The following is a 27,981-nucleotide window of genomic DNA, read 5'->3' as shown; positions in this document are numbered from 1 at the left end:
TGTCGAAAACCGCTGAGACAACTACACCACCCACAATCCCTCACGGTTGATGGGGAAAATCCTGCCTCTGCGCATGCTCGTCAGGGTTGTTGTCCGCGGTGGTTATGGAGATGAGACAGAGAGGCCAGCTGTCAGCTTTACCGTGGTGTTGGTGTTAAGATAGCAATGAAATACTCAAAAGGAAACTTGGTTTTAGTTTCAACTGTTTACCAACAAAAGGTAGGACATGGCAAATGAGAGATATTAAGGCATTTGTCAGATTTTGGCCAGTCTAACCACCAGAATAAAGCGTAAGAGTAGCTATGTAACTGTTAGCTAATGCCCATGTCCGCCCTAAAGGCTCACGTCTCTGTGCTTTCACAGGGGGTGTCTTATCTACAGACTATCAACACAAGTTAATATTCATTGACGACTCAAAAATCTCTGTCTTCTGTGCATTTAAACCTCTCGTCAAATGTACAGCTACTGACAAACTTCGAGTACTACCTTACCACCATACTGAAGTTACTTTTTAAAAATGTAAATCTAGTGTGTAATTTACATTATTTTTGTATATAGTAAAAAAATATATACACATCTAGGACAATAAATGATGATTTATTATTATGATTATCGTTGTGGTTATTATTATTAACAGCTAATCCTGTGATTAGGACAGTTGGTGTAACAGAAGAGGACACAAGGGACAGGGCAAGATGGAGGCAGATGATCCACTGTGGCTGAAGGGAAAGAAGAAGGAGATTATTAACTAATCTGCCAGTACTGACCACCAGCCACTTAATTAGGTACACAGGGCACAGAGTGGCACCCAGTGTTGTTTTCTGTTGCATCAAGGTTCAACAGGTTATGTGTTCAAAGATGATCTTCTACATACTTTGGTTGTGAGGAGATGTTATTTTGAGTTACTGTTGTCTATGTCTATGTCCAGTCTTACCCTTGTCTTTGAGCCAGTCGCTCACTTGATATTTTCCCTTTTTCCCACCATGGAGATGGTTATGAGTGAAAATCCCAGTAGATCAGCAGATTCTGAGATAATCAGACCAGCCTATTTGGCAATGACAACTATGCCACATTCAAAGTCACTTAAATCACATTCCTTCCTCATCCTGATGAATATCTTAGGCGTTCTAATGTTAACAGTCCCTGCCTGTTTCACTCGCCGGGTGTTGCTACTTCATATCTTTTTCCGATGGCGCTGCTCAAATGAATGAAGGGAAAATTACTCCGATGAGGCCAGAAGAGGCAGTTTACATTGGGATAATGGTGCAGAAAGTTACATTAAGAGATGCCCAATCCATGTTTATTACATAGACTTTAGGCAATAATAGAGAAATCCTGCACTTTTAACTTTTCACAGAATATTTTGTTTTCTTCAGTTAGACAGATATCATGGTGTATTGCTATATTATTATCTTGCAATATATTGATGATCACAGAATCGTGATATTATTGGCATTGTGGACCATGTATCGTATATTGTATTGTAAGGTGCCCCACGATTCCCAACCCTAGTCTTGACCCTGTCTTAATGCACAAGGATGAACAAAGAGTTAGAGATGTGGGTACATTTTGGTTTCTTTTTTGTGTTCTCTCAGTGTTCATCAGAGGGATGCCCAGAAAGATAGGATTCATTGTGGCCAACTCTTCAAGTCATGAGGACAAATTTGTTGCCAAAGAGCTCATGGTCCATGCACCCACAGCCAATGGGTGGAGATCCAGCAGGTACTTAAACACAGTGCTTGACTCTCAATGAATGTTAATTTTATTAGATTACACTAACACAAGTAAAAGAAAAAGTGAAACTCAGCATTAGGTGAATGTGATATGTTGCAGGCTGTGCTCTTACCCTCAACACATCACTCTCCAGCTGGTGGAGAGAAGTCGGGTGAGGAAGCTGCAGCTGCTGGCCCATCAGTACCTGATCCCATCTAAGGTGGAGTTCCACATTGGAGACACCATCCCTGAAACCAGCTCTCCAGGGTTTCCAGGGCAGCTTCGCAGACTTGGGTGCGTCTTCCAACTGAGCTCGGCTCAGTTTAGATAAGTTTGCAAGGTTAATAATAAATAGTGTAGGGGATTGGGGTAGACAAACACAAACTAAGGTCATAATTTGAGTGATTAAGTGTCCCATGTCATCTTCTGTGGACTTAGACTGTTGCTGTGCTGTGCTGTATAGAAATACATTCAAGCCCTGTCATGCTACAACAGAGGAGTTTCACTGGAAATTGACTCTGTATTCTCACCACAGGTATGTGTCTCTGTCTGACAATGAGAAGACGGGTTTCAAAGCTCGGGAACTGAAGTCTGTCCATGTTGATGCCATCGGAACATACCTGAGAATAACATTTCATAAGAACCACATCAATGGTTACAATCATCACAATCAGGTATTTTGGTAAATGGTAGCAGTGCACTCACACCAACATCCACTGCCACTAACTTATGTCTCATATAGAAGATTGAGTATGATAGAAAATAAACCATTACATGGTTATTTGAGGAGGATTACAGTATACTGTATGTTCTGTTGGTAGTCTTCACGTGTAACAGCATTGTGTATAGAATGACTGCATTATTAGATATGATCCGTTTCCTGACAGTATCCCAACATTTGGCCAATAATCAAAATCGCAACTCTAATTTGACTTTTCTAGTGTTTCTAGTGTTGATGATAAATGATAAGCCAATTAGCTAATAATAAAACAGTACAGTTTTTAATAAATAAAACATTTTTTATGGCATAAAAACACCAGATATTTTGAGGATGCAGTTTTTAAGATACAGTGATTGATTTAGTTTTCTCCATTTTATATTGTTGTAAACTGATTTCCTAAGGTTTTGTTTTTAATGTTTTTTTTTAATTGACCTGTGTGTTTTTTTCTGATTCAGTGTCAACAACTCCGATGAAAAGACCTAAACCAACAGTGTATACTAGTCTATCTCTCACCACTGATGTCTGTTTGATATGTTGAAGATTTATTTATTTATTTATTTTTTAAATTAATATTTATATATCAATTTTTAAACCAGGCTTAATCATTTTGCTGAAGCAGCTACCAAATGCACTGTTGAATGTTGCTTCTAAAACTGGGTTGCATGTTTATTGTAATGAAGTCATACTGATAATGGAGGTCTACAGGACACAAAGGAATAAGTTATGTCAGGTTTTAACATAGTGGCGCTAGTTCTTTGATGGTTTTGATATTTTCATAAGAGTTGTTGATATGTAGAAAAAAAGAAGAACCATTGTCATTGCAGTCACTATGAACCTCCCATTTCAGCCATCGATCACAGGCATTCATCTCGATCATTGATTTTTAATTGACTTTCGTTGTTAATTTTTAATTTTTTTTTTCACAGCCACCTCACCAAACTTTGTTTATGATTTCAGGTTGCTTTGGTTGCCATTAATGTTCTGGGAGATTCTTTGGATGGCAATGCTTTTAACACAATTGTAAGTGAGCTCTCTCTTCACCTGGCTGGCGCACAACTGAACGCAACACTGCTTAGCAGCAGTAGGTGGCGGTGTTGTGTTGTGAAACATTGCGCTGTCATCATAGGTCATTCAGAAGCGCTTCATAGAGGTTTTCATCATCCTTTCACACCCACAGCCACTAAAATAAGTATTACTCCTCTTATATTTTTGTAAAAACCAGAGCAAGCAGCATAAGAGTGAAATCATATAAATGCAGTAAAAAAATAATGTCAGTCCATGAATTATTTGTTTGATGAGACCATATAATTGTGCTGTTGACTCCTATACTCCATATACCTGTAGGGCAGATAATACCATAAAGAGGATGCATTGCATAACAGCACTGTGTGTGTATACTGTGTATTTACAGTCTATGCATACATGCTTTGTTTTTATAAATAGTATGTTTGTGTGTGTGTACATGTGTCAGGAATGTACTAATGAGATGCAAAGGGAGTGCAGTATGTAATCACACAGGAGGCCTTTAGTTAGCCAGTGTAATGAGATAGGCGTGCAGATGGACAGCTCCTGAGAGAGAGCGAGAGAGAGCGAGAGAGAGAGAGAGCACACCTTAAAACACTCACACAGAAACAAAGACAGAGATACGGGAAGACAGAGACACACACTCAGATTCTTGTGAACAGGCTGTGCATTGTTGCCCCATTAATCTGACTCTGAGCACCACCATCAAGGATCTTGCCTGGAGGTTCGGCGAGATCTTGTTCTCTTCTATTTGCCTTACACTTTCACCCTCGCAGCAGATATACGACTCCTATAGCCGTCTCCGTGTTAGTTCAGGGGAGGGACACTGCAATGAGGATACAGAGTAAATACTTTATTACGTGGATGACCAGCTCTGCCTCCTGAGCCAAAGTAGAGGGGGCGGGGGGCATTATTATTTTCTGCCGTAATGGGTCAGTTTACTCATATTATGACAAATGGCACATGTTCTATGACTACATCCTCTTGTCTTGAGAAATCTAACCATGCCGTCACACAGAGTTGTCTGTCTTGGTGTCTTCCATCACCTCTCCTGCATTAAACATGTATGATGGTTGATTGAAAGCAGAAACGTTTTAGTCATAAACATAGACACTAGTGAGAAAATGTGTTAGCAGGGCTTATGGCCACTGCAACAATACTGAATTTAATCTGTGACATCAGCTAAAGGGTGACAGAACTTGCCTTACTTTCTGTTATTGTGAGGTCCATAAATGATTTTAGTCATTTAATTATTCTGCCTTATTTTCACAAAAACAGTCGTATAGCTAGGGTCAGGTAAAGGTAAGAGGTGAGTTTGAGGGTCACCTTAAAATAAATCAGATTAGACAACAGCCAGGTCTATCGTGGCACAGACAAGCTGTAGTATATGTGCACATGTGAGTAACTTGTCCATCTGTTTACCCCCAGCCAAGCAGAGAGCAGCTGATCGAACACTACCTCAATAGTACTCAGCTGGACACAGCCTTGGACACAACCTTCATGGGGTGAGGCCAGGCCATTGAACCCTGGTTTCTTTGTCTTGTGACAATAACATTGTTAAACAAAGCCATTTAGTCTTGAAGCCAAGTGAGGCATCCAAGGTCACTCAAATTTGAAGGCAATGCAGGTGGTGGCAAAGAGGAAAACACATTTCAAAATAATTTTTCTTTAATATATCAACCCCCCAAGGAATATCCACCCTAGTATCTCCCTTCAGGGGGGGTCAAGTCAAGGCAATCTACTTTTCATACCAAAAGACCGATTCAAAGTGCTGTACACAATCATTTAAAAAAAAACCAACAACATTTAACAACACTTACAACCGGTAACAAATAGTGTAAAAGAAGTTAAATGTATAACAAGATCAAATATGATTTGGAATAACCATTACGCCACTACCCATTGATCAGGAGTGTTATTGATTTGAAAGATATGTGTCAATTTTGAGGTTTATCTAACGCTTTGTTGTCTCTGTGTGTCTCTGTCTTGTGCCTAGCAAATGTGAGTCCTTCTCCCCCTTTGATGATCTGGCCTTTGAAATGTACCAGGACCCTGAAGTTGCTCACATCATTCGCCTCATGGATCAAAAGAAGCAGGAAATGGTCCAGCAAGAGAAATACGAGCTGGCCAAGAATCTGAAGCAGGCCATCGCTGACCTGCAAAAGGTACCGTAGCTACTGGGTGACACTGTCACTATATATTTACTCACATGGCTAAGCAAAATACCCCACAAACACAAGGGTGTGTTCTTGCTGTGGTGAGAGTATTTTAGTGTCTTTGTGAATTAGTCTGAGAAAGTCTTTGAAATACTGCGTTCACCAGTGCACTTTAGAGATGTGATTACGTTTTTTGTTGTTGTCATGATAAGTTAGAGTCTTTCACAAAGTTTGACGTCTGTGCAACAGGTTTGTAAAGATGAGATTAAGTATTTAACTACAGCAGCTGCTTCGTAACATTAATGGGATGAGTTTAGAGAACGTTTTAGTACAAACAAGTGGTAACCTATGTTAACACAAAGGCAGAGACACACAAACTGTTTTTTGTTTTTAGACTCACACAGTGGATTTTTCTAAGAAATAGGGATCTTTCCATCCAACATCATTCTCTACTCTGGAAGCCATTTTTTTTACCCACTAATACGTTATTATAAGTCGGTAAATAGCATATTGGTAGCAAAAATGACTTCACTTTTACATGCACTATTTGTTAGCTTAGTTTTTTCAAACCATATACGATGCCTTTAAGTGAAATTTAGAACAAGCAGGTTTTAAGTCCACAGGTTTAAGTCCACATGTAGACTGTGGATAATAAACTGTGGCTACAAAAACTGTGAGAACTGTTTTTGTAAATGATTATGAATAGTTCAGATCCATTCATCATCATCTAATAATTTTTCACTTGGAAATCTGGATTGTTATATTCCTCCTATATTCCTCCTTTTCCTTTTTTAACAGTACTTGTTAAACATTGTTCATATACCTGTTGCTGACTTTCTTTGTGTACAGGGTTACCATGGTGAACATGAATTCTTAATAAGCTCGACAGCTGATGGTCCTTGAGTAGTGTATCTCCCAAACTAACCAGAGGCCTTTTTGTAACTAGATGACACACATACATCAACACCTTGTTAGCATGTTGTATTAGCGTCGTGGACAAAGCAGTTGCCAAGGTGGTCATGCTGAAAATCCCTTGTTATTGCACCCATCAGGATGTCAGGAGATGGTTTATGGTGTTACATGATATCTGTTAACACATGGCAGAGAGGAGACAGGACAGACGGCGGAGAGTATTGGTCCTGCTGTGCCTCTCTTCATTTACACTGTCCAATTTTAAATAATTTCACCAAATGTTTTGTCCAAACAAGAGGAATCACAAGGCATTTCAACTGAGACTGTGTTGCCTGGCACCTGGTTAGCAACTTAATTCAGCTCGATGGAATTTCCTCACAAAGGAATTACGAGTTTGACTTACTGGAAGCTGTTGTCAAATTTCCTCTCTGTAAATCTCAATGATTCATCATGTGGCACACTTGCTGTTATTTTACTCCAGAGACAAATTACTGTGTGGGACACAAATGACCATGTCATGTTTAAGTTATTACCAGGAAACAGCTCCCTTGTGGTTTGTAAGTCAAATCTGGTTATTTTGAACATGTATCAACCTGGGTTGTTGTATTTTTGTTGACATTGTGTTTAGCTGATTTAACTGTTGATGTTTGCTTTCTCTATTTAACTAAGGGTTTGTTTACAGCCTTTTTTTTTGTTTGTGCTACATACGGTACGGACGATAACTCACTGTTAAAGCAAGTCATCATTCAACTCGAAGGTTGTGAGTTTGATTCCCAGCTACACGAGTCTACATGCCATTGTGTCCTTGGGCAAGACACTTAACCTTAAGCTTTGATTGGTCATCAACACAAGAAAATCACTTTATAAATACAGACCATTTGCTGTATATGTAGACTTTTCAACTGTGTAGAAACAAACTGACATTATTCCAAGAGTTCCTGAGGCCATGGGCAAACATCAGTTCTCCCCCCATGTTTACCTGTCCAAACATGTGTTTACTTGATTGACCTCTTCTTGTCCTGGACTCTTCCAGGTGGGGGAGCGTTTGGCACGATATGATGTGGAGAAGCGATGTGCCATAGAAAAAGAGGACTATGATCTGGCCAAGAAGAAGAAAGAGCTGATGGAGAACTACAGGAGGAGTGTGTATAAGCAGCTGGAGGTCCACAACCTGTTGGACATGACAACGGTCAGTTACCAGCTATACATTAGAAACTCTTGAGGGGAAATACATATACTATACTGTCAAATACAGCTGTAATAATTAGGTTTTTTTCTTCTTCTTTACTGCTATGTCTCTAGGTCACAAGGGAAACAGATCCATCCCCACTGCAGGATCCTCCCCCACTCCTGCCTTCTCCAGGTCACTGTTCAGCCCCCACCGAGCCCCCTGTGTCCACAGACTCATTCAGAAAGGGGAAAAAAACAAACGCACCTCCGAATCAACAGTCAGCCACTGAAACTATTGTGGCCAAACCGAACAGCCAACCTGAAAACCCCTGCACCCCTGCTGCTCTACCCAAGATAGATGTACGTGTAACTTTATCTACAGTGCTGACGATGCACCAAACACATCACCACATTTAAACACTGTGTGAGGCATGTCTAAAAAGAGTAATACTTGTCCCAGACACTAGTGAAAATGGATTATAACCTGACCCACTACAGCACTTCAGGGAACACACGTCCAGCCGTAAGCCTCTGTATTGCTGAAGCATGGAGCCTACAAGAGGACTGTTACCGGCGGGGCCTTTTATGCTTTACTCCCCACCTACTGACTCCGGCTCTACTACAGGGTCAGGTTTCACCATTTAATTAAAAGTGTGCAACAGTTGGCTGACTCCAGTGGCTGCCAACCTGGCTTGAAGGCAGAGCTTTGAGCTTTCTGCAATGTAACAGGGTGCCAGTGGGATCCCAGTGGCACGGGACATGGTGTTGAATGGATGGAGCTTGTGTTTGCATAGAGGGGATTCAACATTCATTTTAATCATGATGTTGCATGATCGGACTATTCACTGGTGGTGAGAGTATGTGAAAATACCAGGGGTAAAGGTGATGCATTATTCAAAAGCTTGGGTTTCTAGTATCCCACAACACTTGATGCAATCAGGAGCCCAAACTCCACAAAGTGCTGCCCTCTCTCTGCTTAGAAGTGAGGGCTGTTAGTCGGTGGATAAATACCCCACTCACTAAACATATAAACATATCCATTAGGTGACATAGGGAGGATGGAGGGTAAGGTTTCCTAAATTGAAACAGAGACAACAACTTCCAGTGTTTTGAGGGTGTATCGTTGATGACAGGGATGATGGGAGGTGGTGGGATGCATCAGGTGTGTAGCCTGCTAATACTAGCATCTCTCTGTACAGCACTTTTCTCAAAGCTGCTCTACATGACAGTTTTGCTGTTCACCAATCTATGTGCAGCACTTTTTCTGTCACACATTGATCATTTCCAGTCACACACAGCTGACACATCAGGAACAACTCAGTGTGAAGAGTCTTGCCCAGGGACACACTGGCAGGAAGTCCAGTGAAGCTGGGAAGTATGAATATTGTATTCCATGTGTTAATGACCAATGGTGTGTTTTGTTACAACAGTTAACCATTGGGCCTTATGACGAGAGGCCACTTCCCGCCCTTCAGAGGAAAGACAATCAGGCGGAGGCTCTTCAGAGCCCACCAAAGCAGCATGCCCCACAACTTTACACCATGAGAAGCCTACCCAATACTGAGATTAACGGAGAGCCAGAACAACTGACAGAGAAAGCCCAGAGAGAGGCTGCACTTCCGATAGATGTCTATGGAGAAAGCCTGGTAAGAGAAATGGCTAGCTCGTCCAACTGAGATTTTCTTTCATAAAGGTGATTTAATTCTTCTCTTCATTTTCTATTTGTGGTTCGTAAATGTGTTAATTTTGTGCAACTACAACCTTGCCGTACCTAGAGCTGTTTTTTTTTTATCAGTTGTCTGCAGCTACTGGAAACTGGGTCCCTGAGAGTGGAATTTGTGGCCTGTAAAACCAAAGCAATCAACTAACAAAGGATAAAATTCTCTGTAGAGCTGAGGGGTCTTTTTCTCTTTGGGTTGGCCCCCCGATGAGCTGCCCATACTATGATAAATGTTGTAATTTAAGTTTAAAAAATATCATCTGATTCTTGACAGGAGTGTCATCTGGTGTGGTCTTCATTGTGTTCAGAGATGGTTCTCTGCATAAACTGGTTGCAACCTGTGGTTATTTTGAACTAAGTCTGTGAATAATCTCAAACCAATCAGGCCATTTTCACCTGACCTATGGAACCAATGAGGCATTGCCAATGCCCAGCAAACTGGATATTTTCTTCATTATAAACTCTAGAGATGGCTATGCATGAAAATTCCAGGAGGTCAGCAGTTTCAGTGGTACTCAGACCAATCTCTCCGGCATCAAAAACAATGTAATGTTCAAAGTCACTTAAATCACATTTGTTCCCCATTAGATGAAGCTAATAAAATGGCCGGTGGGTGAGATATGTGTGATGCACAGTACTTTATCTTGTTCCAGGTGGCAGGGGTATATTCTAAAACCTGGTCCTACAGAGAGGATGCACTTCTGGCTGTGTACAAGAAGCTTTCGGATGTATCCCCCACCACCCCCAAGGAAGAACTGAGAAACATGATGAGATCTGCTGTCTTCTTGGTGAAGAAGGCCCTCTCGGATAAAGTATCATCGGTGAGACTTTTCCTTACACGAAAACTGTGAAAGCTGTGAATGGTCAAGTCAACAGAACAGAAAAACAGTCCCATGAAAGAGAACTGGATATTTAGTTTGTCAGTGTCAACATTTTCTATGAGTCATGTTCTCTGGATTCCTATTACAAACAGCAACTAACGTTCATGTTGTGAAAACATAAGTGCGCACAATCACACATGCAAAGACTTTACAATGTCCCCCCTGTACCATGTGCAGGACCCAGTTCTCTCCCAGAGCTGGCTTCCTTAAACAAACAGTTTTGACAAGGATGGCCTTGTAACATCTCTGGAGGTTATCTACAGCCTGTGTAAAATGAGCAGTGCGGCAATAATTTATTAACTTATTTTCTTAGCCACACTGATAAACAGAAAGCTCCATTAAGATGTGAGCTGCTTAATTTGCTGCTTCACAAAAGTGCCTCAGTCATGTTAAATGCACTGTTCTCTGGCAACTCTGTGCTCCAAACTGCAGAGCATGTAGTTACAGCCTAAATATAGTCCATGGTGTTTGCTATACATGTACTGTATGTCTAATCTTCACAAAAAAATGCCCTGGTTTTTAAATTTACCTGAAATAAGCAGGTTATAAGGTTTGAGATAATTTTTCATTGATGCTCTCCTCAGGTTTTCCAGACAGCCTTGAAGCTGCTAAGGCTAATGCTGGGCCAGCTGATCCCAGTTCTGGGCTTGGGTCGGTCCGAGGTGATCCACTGCTTTGAGCAAACATGGCCCAACTTGCTGGCCAGAACTGGAGACTCAGCCAGCCGCCTCCGAGTTACGGCCACTGCCTTCATAAAGGTATTGTAACACCTTTGGTCATAATCTTTGAGGTATTCGTCACTTCTCTTGAGCTACCAACATCATTTAGAGTCAGGGTCTGCAAACAAGTGATCTTTCAGTGGAGCTCTGGTATCAGGGTCCGACCGATTACAAGTGCTGATGTTTCACCATTTCCTTATAGCATTAAATAACTAATAAAAACTTAATTAATCAGTAAAATGCACACTTGTATGGACATCTACATTAAAATGTCCACATAAACTATCAGAAATCCTCTTTGAAAACAATTTAATAGTTTGACTTTTAGATTACCACAGAATGGTTTATAACCTGTACTGCAGCCAGCCACTAGGGGGTGATCAATACTATCCCACTAGTGGCTACTAAGGTCTAGGGTTCATCTCTGACTGCACTCATGAACATGCTGATGTGTCCCTGGGCAAGACACATAATCCCAAATAGCTGCTGGCTGGGTGTAAATAGTGTATGATAAAAAAAAGTGCTGCATTTACATTATAACATGCTTTTCCAATTGAAAGTTATGATTACAGTACAGTTTACCATTTTCCAGTGTGCTTAAAGACCTACACAGATGAGCTGATGTTTGCAGAAAGGCTTACTTCTGTGTCAAACTTATCTGTAAATATGGAAATTTTAAATTAGGTATGTATGCACTGTACATGATATTTGACATGACTTTGGATGTACTCTCATAAAGGTTAAATAATGTAAGTATTTGTAGAACAAATGCTTTGCTTATGTCAATCTATTTGTATGAATTGGATAATCCCACGCTTTAACTATTATTCAAAATGAGATAAAAAAATGTCTTGTCTGCAAGACCCCAGTGACAATCTGTCCATTCTCATGGACATATCACAGACATGACCTGATGGAAAATTAAATCTGGAACAAATGTTCACTTGGACTCAAAGATGAATTGATCTGTGATCACTGTGACTGCTGTTCAGGATGGAAACCAACCTCTCATTCTATGTCAGCTGTGATTAGCTCCAGTTCCAGTTGTGTGATTTTGGTTACGTTGTTCTTTCCAACATAAAATGGATTATATAGTGCAAACCTCAGTGCCTGCATGCTGCAATGTGCTGAGCTGCCGCTTCACATACATGATGAGTCACAAGGTGTTGTCATAATGTGCCCCTGGCTTTATATTAAACAAGCTCCATGTTGTTAGTTTGTCTGTCTTACTGGGAGGGTGGATATAGTGATGTGTGTTTGGGGGTGGTCCAGACTGATGCAAAACTCGTCTTTACAGTATGGCCTAGTTTTGCATATGCAAGGTTTGCACTGCGATTCACTGATTCTGTTCAGAAGCCAATGTTTGTCTTTTTGTCTTTGTCTTTTTTTCCCCTCTTTATCTGATAAAGCGCAAAAGCATCATTCTGTACACTGATTCTGACGTGCAGTGCTCATGATAAAATGAGTCGAATGCTGTAACGGGTGGGAGTGGTGTGTGTGTGACATTTCTCTGTCATATATTCCACTCACCTGAAGACCCTAACATAGCAAGCAACTGAGAGAAGTTCCTCCATGAGCTCTCGTCTTTGACACTGTAATTGCACACTTGTGTTCTCTGTCATGACTTGTTTCTCTGCCAGATGCTTGTGTTGACTGACAAATCACTGCGTGTATTATCACATAGATATGGTTTGTCAGTGCCTCTCAGCACAAGTGTTTCATTTAAAGGTGTAGCTCTGTAGCGATGCTGCATGATTTTTATCAGTGTAGATTTTTAAGTCAGTGTCCTCTCTGTCATGTCACCCTTTTAGGAAATTGCTGTTTTGAAGGAGGTACGGGCCCTGCAACTAATCCCTGGTGAGCTAGCGAAGCCCTTCAAATCCAACTTCCCCTCCCGTCTGGCTCAAAGTCGGGCTGAGCTGCTCGAGATGCTGCTCGCTGAACTGGGTGCTCACAACTCTGGCTTCACCCTGGACAATGTCATGATGGTAAATGGCCTAAAGTGGCTGAATACTTCTATCCATTTTTGGTGATGTTGGCAGTGCTAGTTTAATTTAATAGTGTTTGCCCATAGTCTCAGTTACCTTAGGTATTCAAATGAATTATCAGAATTTTCCTCCAGAAACTAAGTTTACACTCTCTCTACAAAAGTCAAGAGCAGCCTTTTTTAAAAAAATAAAATAAAAATAATTCTATTATACAGACACAGATTCAGATTTTTTTTAAAAAATTTCCAAGATGGGGAGTGTATTTACACTGTGGGAAACTGAGCGGCCTGTGTTTGAGGTCTGTGCTCTCTGAGTTGTTTTTTAACTTAAAGGTCCAGTGTGTAACATTACATAAAATAATTTAACTTCATTTTTTTTTATCACTGATCACCAATCACCTGATTGTATGAATAGTTGTTTTACATTACCCCAGAATGAGCCTTTTATATTTATATCAGGCAGGTCAGCACTATAGAGGCCACCATTTTGGACCGCTATTCAGCTGCAACATGCAACCAGTTATTGTTATTGGTAAATTCTTCACACTGCACCTTTAAGATAATTAGAGATAATTGAGATATGAAACTCGAGTTGAAGTTTCACGTGATTCATTGACTAAATTTGTCATTTGACATATACTGACCACTTAAGAGAATTTTCTAGCTGTGTATTGATATCACAAAATTTAACTGGTTGTCAAACATTTCCTCATGAAAGCAACAACTGGTTTTGGCAGTGTGTCAACTTTCCACTTTATCCATCAGGAAATAACCACTTTAAGATACCATCTACAACATGATCGCACATGTACCACACAGGACACGTACTACATTAAGCCAATTTTATTTCAGTTTGGAAGTCGGCATCCATTTATTTGATTTTCCATTACATTCAGCCTAGTAGTCATGACGTGACAACCTGTAAGGGGAGCAATCTCTCGCTGACATACTGTGAGTGTTCAGCTCACCCAAACGGGCAGTCAGTAAGCTTTGAGTCAGCTGAGTCAATGCTGTCACCATTTGCATCCACTTAATGTCCCCCGTTCTGCTCGGGTTCCCAACAGTGAGCTAATATTTACGTGTAAACTATCCAACTGTTGACCATGCTGGGCAGGACAACACACAGCCCCCGTCCTTCCCTCTCCTCCACCCATCCCCCTCCACTCAGCCCTCCTCTTCACTCTGCATGGCTCTTATCCATGGGAATTGTTAGGTTTGTCCTCTGGGTTTTCTCTAACCTCTGAAGCCACAGTCACACAGGTGGCCCTGGGTGTCCTGTTTGTGCTTGCTTGCTCAGAGGCCGCCTCCTTTTGTGGTGACGGCCTACCCATGTTTGCTTGGGAAACACAGCATCGAGATTGAGATGTGACAGGACGGCTGCACTCTGCTACACATAGCTTCCCTCCTCTCCTGCCCTGAATTACACATTTAAAAACAGTTTGATGGGAAACACGGACGACACATGGTTTTCACCAGAAATATAGTAAACATTCTTGGCAACAACTTTACACATGTGCATTCATGCATTTATCCAGTCAGCCAGTCGTGTGGCAGCAGTGCAATACACAGAAAGCATACAGCTGCAGTTTATGCTCATCAAATATCAAAATATGGCAAAATGTGAACTCAGTTATGTAATGTGATAGAAGAGTGTGTGTGTGTGGGGCCTGACTGTACTGCAGGACTGCAGAGGTCACATTATTTCAATTCAGCTGACATTGTCTTGTAAAATATCAACTGTCAAACTTACACAAACACTGGAAAAAAGACAGCTTGACACACCTGTTCATATGTAAATCTCCAACAGGCTTCTTGCCCAAGGTCCCATGTAATGATGCAGCTGAAGATGCGCTCTCTTGTGCCGATGCTGTGCAGCTTTCCTAACGCTATTGATCAAAAACCCCAATTAAAGACGAGGCAATAATTCAATAGCAACATATATATTGTGATATTATTTTCTTTCTTCTATTAACAATAGTCGTGTTCCAACTGGAGTGCAGATATTTATAATTTAAAATACACTTACATAAATCCATCGCACATGATTGACACAAGCAATTTGATTCAGAGTCTTTAACTTGTCAGAATAGAGTTATAGAAAGCTTAAATGATAATTGTGGATGTTCAGACTAACATTGTGCCTCTGTGCAGAGTGCTGCAGGTATGGATGTGTGTCTATTGTGTGTCGGTCACTCACACACACCGCAGTCTCTGTTAGCTGCAGAGCAAATAGCACTTCCACACAGCTGCTGCACGCAAGAGAGCATGCAGCAGTTGCAACATTTTGTTGATGAAATCAGTGGAAAATGGCCAGAGTGGTTTTTATCTAGGAGGGCTATGGTAACTCAGACAACCACATCAGCTACGGCAGCAAAGAACAGAAGCCTGAGGCTGCAGTGGACACAGACTCACAGATCTGGACAGCTGAAGATGAGAGAAATCTAGTCTGGTCTGATTCTCAAACTGCATATGTTTATGGACCCTACCTTCATTGCGTCAGCAGCAGGGCAAGCTGGTGGTGGTGGTGGTGGTGTAATGGTGTGGGATATGTTTTCCTGGCACCTGGGCCCCATAACACTAAACAGTAACTATAGAAATTCTGCAGAAATGATGTGATTCAGTAATGTCAACATGGAGAAGAAACAAAAACAAATGACTCCAATTTTTGGTGAACTCCATGGATTCTGCTCCCCGACCAGTAATAGCATAGCAAGTGCTCACTGAGGGTCATTGCTTTAACTTTTATTATTTGTTAGTTTCACCCGCTTCACATATCACTCAGCCTTTATCAGCCACAGTGACAACAACCAAGGATCCAAAACATTTTAAGAACCTTGGAGTTGTTCGTCTAACCCTAGTTCAATAATACACTGTGTACAACAAATAGTTACGTCCCTCATCTTGCATACATCATGTGTTGTCATTGAAACCCAGTATAAACCCTTTTTGTCATTAGACCATAACATTTGGCATTCCATATTATTCTCAAATTTATATTTGTTGCGTATTAAATGACCAGTGGAGACCCAGACGGCAGATGTTTAATTGCTGTGTACATTTATGGGACTTAAGGTGGTGAGAGGGAGTAAAAGTCACTGCACAAACACAAAATAAATAAACAATATTGTTAGTAATCTGGGAAATATCCCAGGCTATGTTATACCTCCAAAGGAAATGTTATTATTGTGTAATATATTAGAAATATTGCATATTTTGTGTTTTTTAAAAACAATATATTTTTGTAAAGGTTGCATGATGGTCAAAGATAAGATAAGATAAGATTGTGCATAAATGTGCTTATCGGTTATTATCATTTATCAATATGGCTTTGGTCTGGTGCTGACCCTGATAATTCATTTTTAAATTCATTTAAATCTTATAAATCTATTCTATGCTAATCTATTAATACACACAAGAACCATGTAAACTAAAATAATTATGAGAATCTGTTTTAGCTCGTGTTGACAGCTCTGTCGTGTTGGGTTGAACATTTTTCCTGTTTCTTCCTCAGTTGCCTGGGTGATCCACTCTGAAGCAGAAGCTAGAGTAAAAAAAAAGGGGGCTGATTGAATTTCTTGTAATTGCAATGAGAATTGTTTGACAAAGAACAGAGAATAATAGAAAGCTTTCTCAGGGACTGTTAAACCAGAGATGGGTGGACTTTGTCCACAGTTTACCTCTGAATATAAATGTTCTCTACCGGCTGATTGCCATTGTATTGTGACTCTTTTCAGGGTTGGGTAATGAGCTCTTTTTAAGTCATGATATGCACTTCAATGTAAGGACCTCCTCAACAGTGTAGGGCATGTGAAATTAAACTGCATAAATAACTTTAACTACTAAATTGTGCTTTACTAAACTTAAATATATTAGCTTGTTTGTCAAAAACCATGCACTGAAGGTTGTTCTCCAGAACTGCCATGTTTCTCCAATGTGCTGTTGTTATATGTAACATTTAAAGATATAATATGTAACAACATTTCTACATTCAAACATCTAAAAATGACTACTGTTATATGTTTTGTTAAGTAGTGTGCTTTCATTAGGCAAAACGATTCCAACGCGCTCTAAATCCACAGAAATGCATATTTCTATACAAGGTAATGGATCGTTTGATTGCGGTCGCCTTTTAAATTACGTCCTAAGCTTTATCCACCAAACGAGACTACAAAACAACAATTCCCATGATCCCATGCTGCATCATCAAACCAGGTCTTTTGTTATTGTTTTGATTGAGAGACCCGTAGCGGCAGAAATGACATACTGTGGGTTTAACGGAGAATAAAATTAGCACAATAGTATGTATAATAGTAGCAACGACCAAAAAAAAAGTCAAAACAAAAGATGAAAGAAAAAAAAATCTATGAACACAAACTGTAAAATCAATACATTTCTATAGCACATTTGACTACAACCTCAGTGGACTGAACGACAAATGCAAACTGCAAATGATACAGAAATGCATGCACCAACTGGAGTTGAACTGTAGCGAGGAGAAATATCGAGGGTCTGGGCAGCTCTCACATGAAGATGTCGGCTGTTCCACAGCTTAGGAGACACTACAGAGAAGCCTTTATCCCCTCCTAGTTATTATTCTTAGTTCAATAAAATTGCCTAAAATGGTGACTTCAAAGAAGACATTGTATTTGCTTCCCTCATCTCTTTCAACAGGTCCTTTTTAAAGTTTGACCTAGGAAGGGCAAGTAACGACCTATTGGGGGGTCTCAGGTTGCAGTTGGGCTTGTTGGGGTCAGGAATTCAGTATTCTGGTGCTCGCCTCTTACGAGCCTTAAAAGAAATCATCAAGATTTTAAAATGTAATCAAAAATGGACTAGTAGCCAGTGACATGGTTGAGTATTTGGTGAAATGTGTGTTCCCTTTTTTGGTGTCTCTGACCATAAAGTTAGACTGGAGTCAGTCTGAAAATCCTGGCATATATTCACGCATTAATAGAAAACATGTTTTCCCCTTTCAGTTCTGTACAGCAGCGCTGGAGCACAGTGCAGCAGAGGTCCGAGAGCCGGCGGTGCGCATTATCTTGTCCATGTACAAGCAGCACGGGAGTGCTGCTCTCAGCTACCTTCCGCCTAACGACTCGGCCACACGGAAGAACTTCCTCTACAAAACCCTCTTTGATGGCTTTGCCAAGATTGACGGAAAGCTGGTAGAGACTCAGGCAAGAAGGGTTTTTTTCCACCTCTCCTGCAAATGTATCTTTTATAGAAGATAAGATAAGCCTTTATTGTCTCCAGAGTGGAGAAATTCATTTTGGGCAAGGAAGAGTTTTGGTACAGTTTGCTACAGAGAGAACCCCGCCAAATCCATATCATATAAAATACTCCACACGGTCCACAAATCTGCATCACTTAGTCACAAGTGTTCACCTTATATTGCACACAGCCCAACAGCCTACAGCCCTATATCATGATATAGTTGTTTGCATAGTGACTCCTACACTCATTTGTGTAGAGTGTAAAAAGGAGAGGGGAGCTTACACAGCCTTGAGGTGTAGTTAGCATGTCAGAGAGTATGGAATTAACCTTAATTTGTTGTGTTCTGACTGTAAGAAACTAATAGAGTTTGTGGCAATATAGTATTAAATGCTGAACTAAAATCCATAAAGAGTAATATGGTATATGCCTTCGAGTTTTCTAAGTGCTTCAAAATGAGGTGTTATATTGTGCTTAGGGTGTCATCAGTGCTTCTGTCACTATAGGCAAATTGGTAGGGGTCAAGGAGATGTTGAACCCGTTTACGTAGGATCCCTATCATAACACGTTCGCGTGACTTCATAACTACTGATGTTGCCTTCTTTGGAACAGGAATTATCGTTACTTTTCTTTATAGGGAAGTTATACTGTGTGTGTGTTTACTGAAAGCTGAAATAAGGGACACCAGGCTGGTGCAAGTTCATGGGCAAATGTGTGTAGAGGGAGTGGGGAGATCCCATTTGGCCCCATCGGCTTTCCTAATCTGCAAGGCCCTGAACACCCTTGTAACCATGACAGGATCTATTAGTATACTATCTGGACTTGGGTCACATGTTACAGTGACTGAAACACCCCTGCTCCCCCTCAGAAGGCCTATCAAAACGTGAGTAGAAAGAGAGAAGGTCATTTGCTCTCTCCAGTTTGTTACATTCAATCATTCCCCTCTTTGCAGTATTCAAGTTGGTCATGGCTTTGACACAGTCCCACATTCTCTTTGTGACCTTAGTTGAAAAAACATCTTTAACCCATTGACTCTGTTGTTCCCATGCTTTTTTGTTTGGATGGTATCCAAAGTTTAGAAGTTTTGCATGGATAACAGTATCCACGCAAAACTTAATGTAATCCGCAATAAAATCTCCGATGCTGTTGATGTCGTTGTCTTGATAAAAGATGTCCAATTCTGTTGCTAGGAAACAACTACTCAACTCCTCCTTGTACATGTCCTGCCAAATACTGACAGTCTTTGAGATGGGTTTACTTTTTTTCGTGCGCACTTGTATGTGGGGATAAAGTCAGTGGTGTTGTGGTCAGAGTTTGAGAGAGGAAGTCTAATTTTAGCAGTATATGCACTGTCGCTCTTACAAACAGTTGTTGAAGTCACCAAGTACAAATATCGGTGTGTCTGGTTTGTGTTGTAGTTGCTGATGGACACAGTCTGCGATTCTTGAAGCAGCTTAGGCGCGGTCCCTCCCAATGTGTGCCCATACTTCCTCCGTAAATAAAACGATTTTAACCATAAACATTTGAGTTTGAGATCAGGTGTACACACCTTGTCTTTCACTACATTGTTTTTACACCGAGAGTCCTCATGAAAACACACACAGAGTTACCGCCCCTGTGCATACGGACATTCGAGAACCCCTGCACCTGACTTCCCGGGGTCCGGGAAGTCCTCCTGAAACCAGGACTCGTGGCAGACCTGTGTGTGCAAACGAAGCTCATCCAACTTATTCCTCAAAGATCGAGCGTTACTGAAGATCATTGAAGGCAGGGGTAACTTATCACGCCGCCGTCAGAGTCAGTACTGAATGCCGCCCCTCCTGCCTCTTTTACGTGACTTCTTTCCTGCTTGCCGTCGCACCAGGTCCCCCTGGTATATAATCAACCAGAAAAAAAAAAACGGGATAAACTTCAGGAAGAGACCACAGAGGAGCGATCCCTCTCCCAGGACAGACAGACGTGCAGTAGGTGTCACATGTGCAGAAACAAGTTCAACAGACTACAAACAAAGCATCAAATTTACAAAGTGGAAACACATAAATACAGAAATGTAAAATTTAGAAAAGAGCGGGAATTGTAACAGAAGCTAGTAGAAGAGCGGCAGATGGTTATTACTGTACATCAACTTATTTTTATTCAAACAGACTGTAGTCTGAGAGGAGCATCTGGTCGATGGACGGAGACACTGTCAGATATAGCAGATGGGATGATTCTCTTGCTGAAAAGAGTTCAGATGAGAGTATGTGACATCATGTCTTTATTATAACTGACAGTAACAAGGAAGAGGAGGAGGGGTTTTATGTTGCACAGACGGATAATCATCTCCTCTGCCTCATTTGCCAAAACCAGCACAGTCTTCCATCCATCTTCTACCGCTTTATCCTCCAGAAAGGTGAAAGGTGGGGTACACCATGGATAGGTCACCAGTCCATCACAGGGCCACATAGAGACAAACAATCATCCACACTGACGGTCAACTACGGTTAATTTAAAGTGTCCAATTTACCTATTCCCCAAATCTGCATGTTTTTGGACTGTGGGAGGAAACCAGAGAACACCCACACACTCACAGGGAGAACATGCAAATTCCATGCAGCCCTTGTTCCGACCGGGTGCTCGACCACACGGGTTATCTTAAACAGATGACCTCTGCCAGATCCATGTCATGTGCCTGTGGGTGGTGAACACCTGGTTAGTGTTGCGTTTCCTTCAAAACCATCATACCATAACCAACTCTACTGTCCATTTTGGGCCCTGTCCTGTTCTTATTTTATATATATCCTGCCATTTTAAGAAGCATAACACCACCTTCCACTGCTTAGCTGATGATGCACAGATTTACCTGTCATTAAAGCTAAATAGTAAGGATTCCATTCAGCCTTTGCTAGACTTCTTAAAAGATGTCAACTCCTGGATAAACAGGAACTTCTTGACAAGGCTGAGATAATTGTTTTTGGACAAACGCCCCCTAACTGTCCCACTGGTCTTCTCGGCCAATTTCCCCTTAACATCTATTCATCTGTCAAAAATCTCGCCATGACCTTTGACTGTGCTTATGAATATGACAAACAAATCAGCTGAAAAATCAAAGGCTACCTCCCTCCAAAATATTTGAAAAGAGTAATCCATGTTTTCTACCTTCACGGCACTTTACTGTAACTCCGTTTTGGAACTGATCAATGATTAAGCCTGCAGCACATCTCCTCACCTGTACGTGTGGACATGATCATATCACTCAAATACTGGCCTCGCTCCACTGGCTACCCAGCACCTCAGTATCTTGCTGAACTGCTGCACATGTACACGGTCCAACCAGCTGTTGCTGGAAGTCCCTAAAACCAAACTGAAGACCAGAGGTGACTGAGCGTTTGTGGTTGCAGCCCCTCGGCTTTGAAATAGACTGCCCTAGCACATCAGATGTGCCCGGACTCATGAGAGTTTAAAATCTTCTTTAAATCCCGACTTTTTCCTCTCCATTTGTGTGTGTTTACTTACAGTATGTTGTGTATAGCAAGTGGTGCAATATGGTAATCCTAGTTTCTGCTGCCATGTTGTTATGATCATAAACAGCACTGTGTTAAAAGTGCGTTGACTTGACTTATTTTGTGAATGTGCACTGGAAACAAAGGCAAAATATGGTCAAGTTGAGCATGTGTAATAACAACGCAACAGCCCGTTTTTCAAATATTATGTTACTGGTTTTTTTTGTTGTTTTTTTTTAAAAATGTTTTTGACTCATGCACTTACGGAGCTTAATTTCCTGGAGTTATTAGAGACCTTCATTTCCCAGTGCGTAATAGTCAGCCCTCATCTGTGAATGTTGCAGCCAACACAACCACATCACATCACTGCAGCATGATAGTTTGAGGGGAAAAAAAGTTAAATTCATTACAAGCGGCTAACATCCTGTTTGTTCTCACACAGACACAGACTTTGAAGAAGGGAGGTGGTCAGCAGCACCAGGGCCAAAAGGAGAAGGAGGAGATCCACTCTCTTCAGGAGCAGCTGGCTGCCTTGAAAGAGATCACAGTAGGTGCAGTTGTCATCACACTGCGATTACATCACGTCTAGAAACAGATTACTAATTCATTTTAGTGACATGAGTTCACTTTTAATCAAAATGACTGAAGGTCTGAAGTCAGATTCCCTGTATGACACTTTGTTTTTATAAGTCTCTGTTTGTCTGTGAAGGAGAGAGACAGCGAATGCACCAAAGGACAAATGGCCAAGAAGGATGCCCCTAAAGATGGGACACAGTCCCAAAGAGCTGCCAAAGCAAGTATGTACATGTGTAAATAGGAACAAGTAGGCAGAATCATTATATTCTTTAGCACAGTAAAACATCATATAGAATGCAAACCACTTGCATCACCTTGTTGTTCAACCAGTGTGAGGCTTGTTGTCCCAGACTCCTCCCCTTTTTATAAATGCCAGAGCGGGAGCATCTTTACCTTTGTCTCGCCACTGCTGCAAGCATGGTGTGAGTGACCGAGAGACTCACTGAAACACCTCTTAGCAGTGGGGATTTTCCACTCGTCCGAAACTCAGTGTCGGATTCACAAGCAGACAAACACCCTCTGCACTCCAAGGGGCATAAGGATGCATTTCAACTTTATAATAGGGTTTCACTATTTTAGGTTCACAAACATGTTTATGTGATTCTGTTCAACTGTCCATTGTCTACCGTTCCTCCAGGGTTTGTGGGTCACTCGAGACAAAATTCCACAAAAGGCGGGGTACACACACACACACACAATTATATATGTACATATATATATAACTTTGAAAATAACATGGCAATACTGTAATATTGTTTTTTGATACCAAAGTGGAAATGACATTAGAAATAAGACAGTGGTACCCTAAAATGACCTCCCTATGAAGACATTATTGCAATACTATTAATATGTTGTTACTGAACTGTAATGTCAATTGTTTGGTTGGTTATTTACATGCTGGTGACTAATTTCCATTTCTGTCATTTCCAGCTGTCAGTCAACTTCCCCAGAACACAGTAGCTGTCCAGCAGTCTGTCAGCTATCAGGACAAGTGAGTAACTCAAAAGATGTGATATGACGCGTTACTAAAATAGCCTTGACTTACTTGTGTGTGTGTTTTATTTGTGTGTCTGCTAATTTCCCAGCTCATGTGTTTATTAAACTTTCATTAACTGTATCATATTCGCGTCTTTCATTGTGACTCCAGGACTATTTATTGACAGGAAATGATCTCACGGCATTTATAATCGTATGTTTCAGCTTGTGTATATTCTGTGGTAAAAAGGACGAGTCGTTCACAGAAGACGGACTGGACCTTCATTACTGGAAGCACTGCCCCATGCTGCGACACTGCGGTGAATGTAGACAGGTAGACGGAATCCTCTTAAGGAGTAAAGTGCATTTGGCTAGCTTTGACCACCACCACCCTCAATGAAAGAGCATGTGGATATCATGTACAGCTCTGTCGTTCTTCTGTGTTCGCAGATCGTCGAGATAGCCAGCCTCACAGAGCACCTACTGGGCGACTGTGAAAGCAGTTCAAAGTTCAGCGCGTGTCCACACTGTTCGGAGGCCGTGGCCACAGAGGGTCTGGCTCGACATGTTCAGGGTCCTTCCTGCAGTCGTGAGTTTCTCTCTTTGTGGTGCATTTCTGAAGTGTTTGAAGCAAACAGAAATTCCGGCGGCACGGCAGCTTTGTGGTTAGCAGTGTTGCCTCACAGCAAGAAGATTCGATTCACAACATAACTGCACAATTTGTTAAAAACAATTTTAATGGTGTTTATTTGAAAACTTCGTCTTTGAAAAGTGTACTGTATACGTACAATTGTACAAATGTGGCAGCAACTAAAACCTTTTATAAAATATGGAAAATATGAACAGAAAAGAAAATAATCTCCACCAGTTTATGGAACCTTGTCCACAGTATTTTTCTGTTCTCTTGTTGGTCGGCTGCTGTTACCACTATTTACTGTCTCGATGCTGACTTCGGTTTCTTTTGTTTTGGGTCTTTTTGCACTTTGCTCTCATTGGACCAACTCACCAGAGGGAGAAACTCTTCCGCTTCATCGAGCTGTTTTCACTCGTCTCATAATACAAATCCAGATAATGCTTCTTTCACACCATATCTCTGTCACTGGCCTTATGTAATGTTTACACCAATAATAAACACTAGTGAACCTATGGCATTACCTTAAACTTGAATTGTAAGTTGAGATAGTTCTTCATTATATACCTAGAAGCAGCTATATTAAATGATACTCTCCTTCACTTGTGTAGAGTGTTTTGTTTGTTTTTTCCCCTGCATGGTATATATTAAGCAGCTTAAAGGTGTCCTGTTTCTGTTTCAGCTTCCAACTCCAGTAGTGGCTCCAACCACTGTCCTTTGTGTCACAACAACTTCGCTCCTGGAGAAGAGGTAAGATGACAATATAGAATGTCCAGACTTTCCAGTTTTGTCACCCTCATGCCTGTGTTTCCACATGAAGCTGTGGTTGTATGCAAACAGAGAGAACAAATCTGGAGTAATATTGTGTTAATTGCCTCGCTTAATTTAACCCCAAAGACAAAGCGAAGCTTCACCCACTGTCCGTTTTCTGTTTTCTGTTTCGCTCTTTTATATCAACGCAGGAGCTGAAAAGCCCCTAATGTTAGACTTGAGGAGCAAACAGGTGTTGAGGTAAAACACCGCCATTGTTGCTCTCTCTTACAGACTTCAAAGAAGGAAAGGAGAAGAAGCCTTTGTTCTTAATGAGCTGTTTCATTCGTCTCAAGATGGCCAATGCCATTGCATTCTTCACATTCCTATTAGTGTAAGGAGCAACAACAACAACAACAACAACTATCCGTTTAGCTATAAATAAGTCAAACATAGTCATGTTATCCCTTAATCATGTGTGTAGAAAATGGACATTCAGTGTAAAACACTTCTTTTAATACAAATGATAAGCACTGGACTAAAATAAGCCATTCTTGGGTTTTTCCTTTACTTCCAGCTGTAGTGGCAGATTTTAATCTGTCCATCTGCTCTAATCAGTCGTGTTATTAATCAACATAAAAAACACAACACATCAGAATAAGAAGTTTCAGTGAATTTAATCATATTCTAATGTTACATGTTTATGTACAACGTAACAATGTAATGGGAAGAAAAGCTGAATTCTTATGTTGCATACCAGTGCTCACATTTCAGCTCACCCCAGTCTGTTCATTCATTACTAATCCTCTTTGAGTCTTTTTGTCTGACAGAGAATTAAAAAATGAACGTGGACTTTCTTTCTCTGTGTGTGTGCGTGCTAAAGTACTAAAATATAGAAGTGGTATTTACTAAAACATCGAATGGCCAAGCAGTGATGTCACAGCAGGTGCTTTCCTTCTGCCATTTGATACACGAACACCTGTGACATCACCTGTGACTAAGCTGTGGTCAGATGTCTGCCATATTAGAAAGCGTTGAGTCACAAGTAGCAACAAAAACATCGCCCATTCCCATTTTAATGTTAAATCATAGACAGACCGACAGATCATTTACAACATTGTTTTACAACAGTTTTTACTGATTTCCTTATCACTAATCACATATGAGAAGTACATAGGCACAACTTTATGGTCCATTGTGTAATATTTAGTTGGGGTTTTAATGGCAGAGATTGAATATACTAGCTGTAAGCAGGTTTGTATATGTGTATAATCACTTAAAAAATAGTTGTGACTAGTTCTTACATGCTGGACATGCTTTAAACTGGTTTCACTGTTGCGGCAGATCTTTCACATCCCATTATTGATCGTTCAGGCTGAACCTTTCAGTCATAGATTTTCACCAGTCGACTTATATGCTGTGCAATGTGTTGGATGTCGTCCCTCTGTGTTCTTTTTCGGACTCAAATTCACAACATGCAGTCCTGTCGCCGCACACATCCTTAAAAATCCAGTGGAGAAGAAACGAGCAGAGAGTCACACAGTGCTCTGAGCGTGGACCCAATGAAAGAGTGCAGTGTTAGTGGGAGGGAGGGCAGTCGCGTGGGCATTGACTGGGCCTACAGTCACCCGTGGCTGTCTCAGTGGAGAGGGAAACGGCGAGAGGAATGAACTCACTGAGCTACTTTGTCCCTGTTCCAGGCCTGGAAGGCTCACCTCATGGGCAGGGACGGCTGTAAACAAAACTCACGCAGAACTGTGGTGTCCCAGAGAACTCAGCCTGCACAAGGTAAAGCATTCATACCCTCTCTGCTGACACCTACCTCCCCAATGCTAGATGTGTGAGCACTGTAGAAAGTGCCCGTGCTTGTTGGTGTTATTTTACGTTGCTGATTTTCCACTATGGTTTCTCAGAGCGCAGAAGGAGGCATGTGATAATAGTGATAAAACTGATAAAAGGTGCAGGCTTGACAGTGATGATAGTAGTTGTTATTAGGACGTTCCAAACTGAAACACGTTACAGTCAACAGTGTCTTGGTGTTTTACATTTTTTTCGTTGTTCCTGGTAGAATCTGTCTTTAAAATCCCATGTGTTTCAGCATGGCATGATGAGTTCTTCCAGTACAATGTTTATTCTTCTTTACACTGACACTGAATGTATGTTTTATTACATAAACATTCATTTGTCATGTATGGTTGCTGAAAATGATTGTTGTCAATACAGTGACCTCACCAGAATGATTTTCCAGCTCGAAGTTCCGACTCTTCACATTCACACATTTAAAACTCGCCACGTCGCAATCTAATCCAATCTTGAGCCCAGTGAAAAAGACACAGCTCTGCTACGTTGTTTGTTGTACGAGAAAAGAACAAAGAATATGCTATAAAAATACAACCAACTGTAAACAATCTACTGATACGACTGATATGAAACTGTTTATAGTCGCATCATAGGCGAGACTGTTCACTGTCCTCGCTCCCAAATGGTGGAACGATCTCCCCATCGACATCCGGACAGCTGAAAGCCTCCACATCTTCCGACGCCGACTAAAAACACATTTGTTCCGACTCTACCTCGACTAAGACGACAAAAAAAAAATAAAAAAAAAATATATATATATATTGCACTTATGACTAGCACTTCATAGTTTGTTCTACTTGAAGCTCTTACTTACTTCTAGCTCTTATTTGTACCCAAATGTTTAAATGCACTTTTGTAAGTCGCTTTGGATAAAAGCGTCTGCTAAATGACATGTAATGTAATGTAATGTAATAGGCAAGTGTAGGCTGCAGTGCTTACCTCAGTTTGTATGTCACAAAACAGAATTGTCCTCACTAGTGAATTTCCTCACTAGTGTGTGTGTGCGTGTGTGTTCCCGTGTGTCCAGGCAGGGCTGTTGGTGCAGCTAAGCTGCAGCGGGGCTGGCCAGTTGGACTGAGAGGCAGATCTACAGGCAGAGGCAGTCGAATCCCAGCACTGGCACCTGTGAACAGAGGACATATTCCAGGGAAGAGGTGATCCCTGAAGTAACTCCACCAAACTCCCTTCTCCCTCCTCCCCGTGTTCCTGCATATAGGCACTTTTTGCAAACACATTAGATTATAACATATTCACTGACATATGCAATAGGATTTTTAATTTTTTTGTTCAAAGCCATCAATATGCTATATTATGTTCCACATCCCAGAAAGAGGAATACACATTATTCTTATCAGTGTCATAGTGACGTATTTATATACGTGTTTACACTGTCCTTTTTTCAAATTGAATTAAATGTACCATAGCGGGTCACACGGTGACGGTGGTTAGCACTCTCGCCTTGCAGCGAGAAGACACGGGTTCGAGCCCCGGTTG

The 27,981-nt window shown here is 41.0% G+C and overlaps 1 protein-coding gene across 3 annotated transcripts; it reads left to right on the top strand.

Moving 5' to 3' along the window:
• Window positions 1-25: 25 nt before the first annotated feature.
• Window positions 26-27,981, top strand: cep104 (centrosomal protein 104). 3 transcript variants are annotated; one of them, XM_044038778.1, is made up of 23 exons: window positions 26-219; window positions 659-785; window positions 1,596-1,722; window positions 1,834-2,007; window positions 2,249-2,387; window positions 3,392-3,454; window positions 4,886-4,962; window positions 5,454-5,622; window positions 7,559-7,714; window positions 7,828-8,055; window positions 9,126-9,341; window positions 10,069-10,236; window positions 10,881-11,054; window positions 12,827-13,003; window positions 17,979-18,179; window positions 22,138-22,242; window positions 22,405-22,492; window positions 23,202-23,262; window positions 23,472-23,580; window positions 23,697-23,835; window positions 24,560-24,627; window positions 26,328-26,415; window positions 27,515-27,981. In XM_044038778.1, the coding sequence occupies exons 3-23, from the start codon at window positions 1,610-1,612 to the stop codon at window positions 27,643-27,645; spliced, it is 2,844 nt and encodes a 947-aa protein (XP_043894713.1). In that variant the 5' UTR covers window positions 26-219; window positions 659-785; window positions 1,596-1,609; the 3' UTR covers window positions 27,646-27,981. The 3 variants fall into 3 exon arrangements, with proteins under 3 accessions (XP_043894713.1, XP_043894712.1, XP_043894711.1); XM_044038777.1 differs by having other exon boundaries at window positions 654-785; XM_044038776.1 differs by lacking the exon at window positions 659-785.

This window comes from Solea senegalensis, linkage group LG11 (genome assembly GCF_019176455.1).
Source record: "Solea senegalensis isolate Sse05_10M linkage group LG11, IFAPA_SoseM_1, whole genome shotgun sequence".
NCBI classification, from domain to species: domain Eukaryota; kingdom Metazoa; phylum Chordata; class Actinopteri; order Pleuronectiformes; family Soleidae; genus Solea; species Solea senegalensis.
This window is presented reverse-complemented; position numbering and strand designations above follow the sequence as displayed.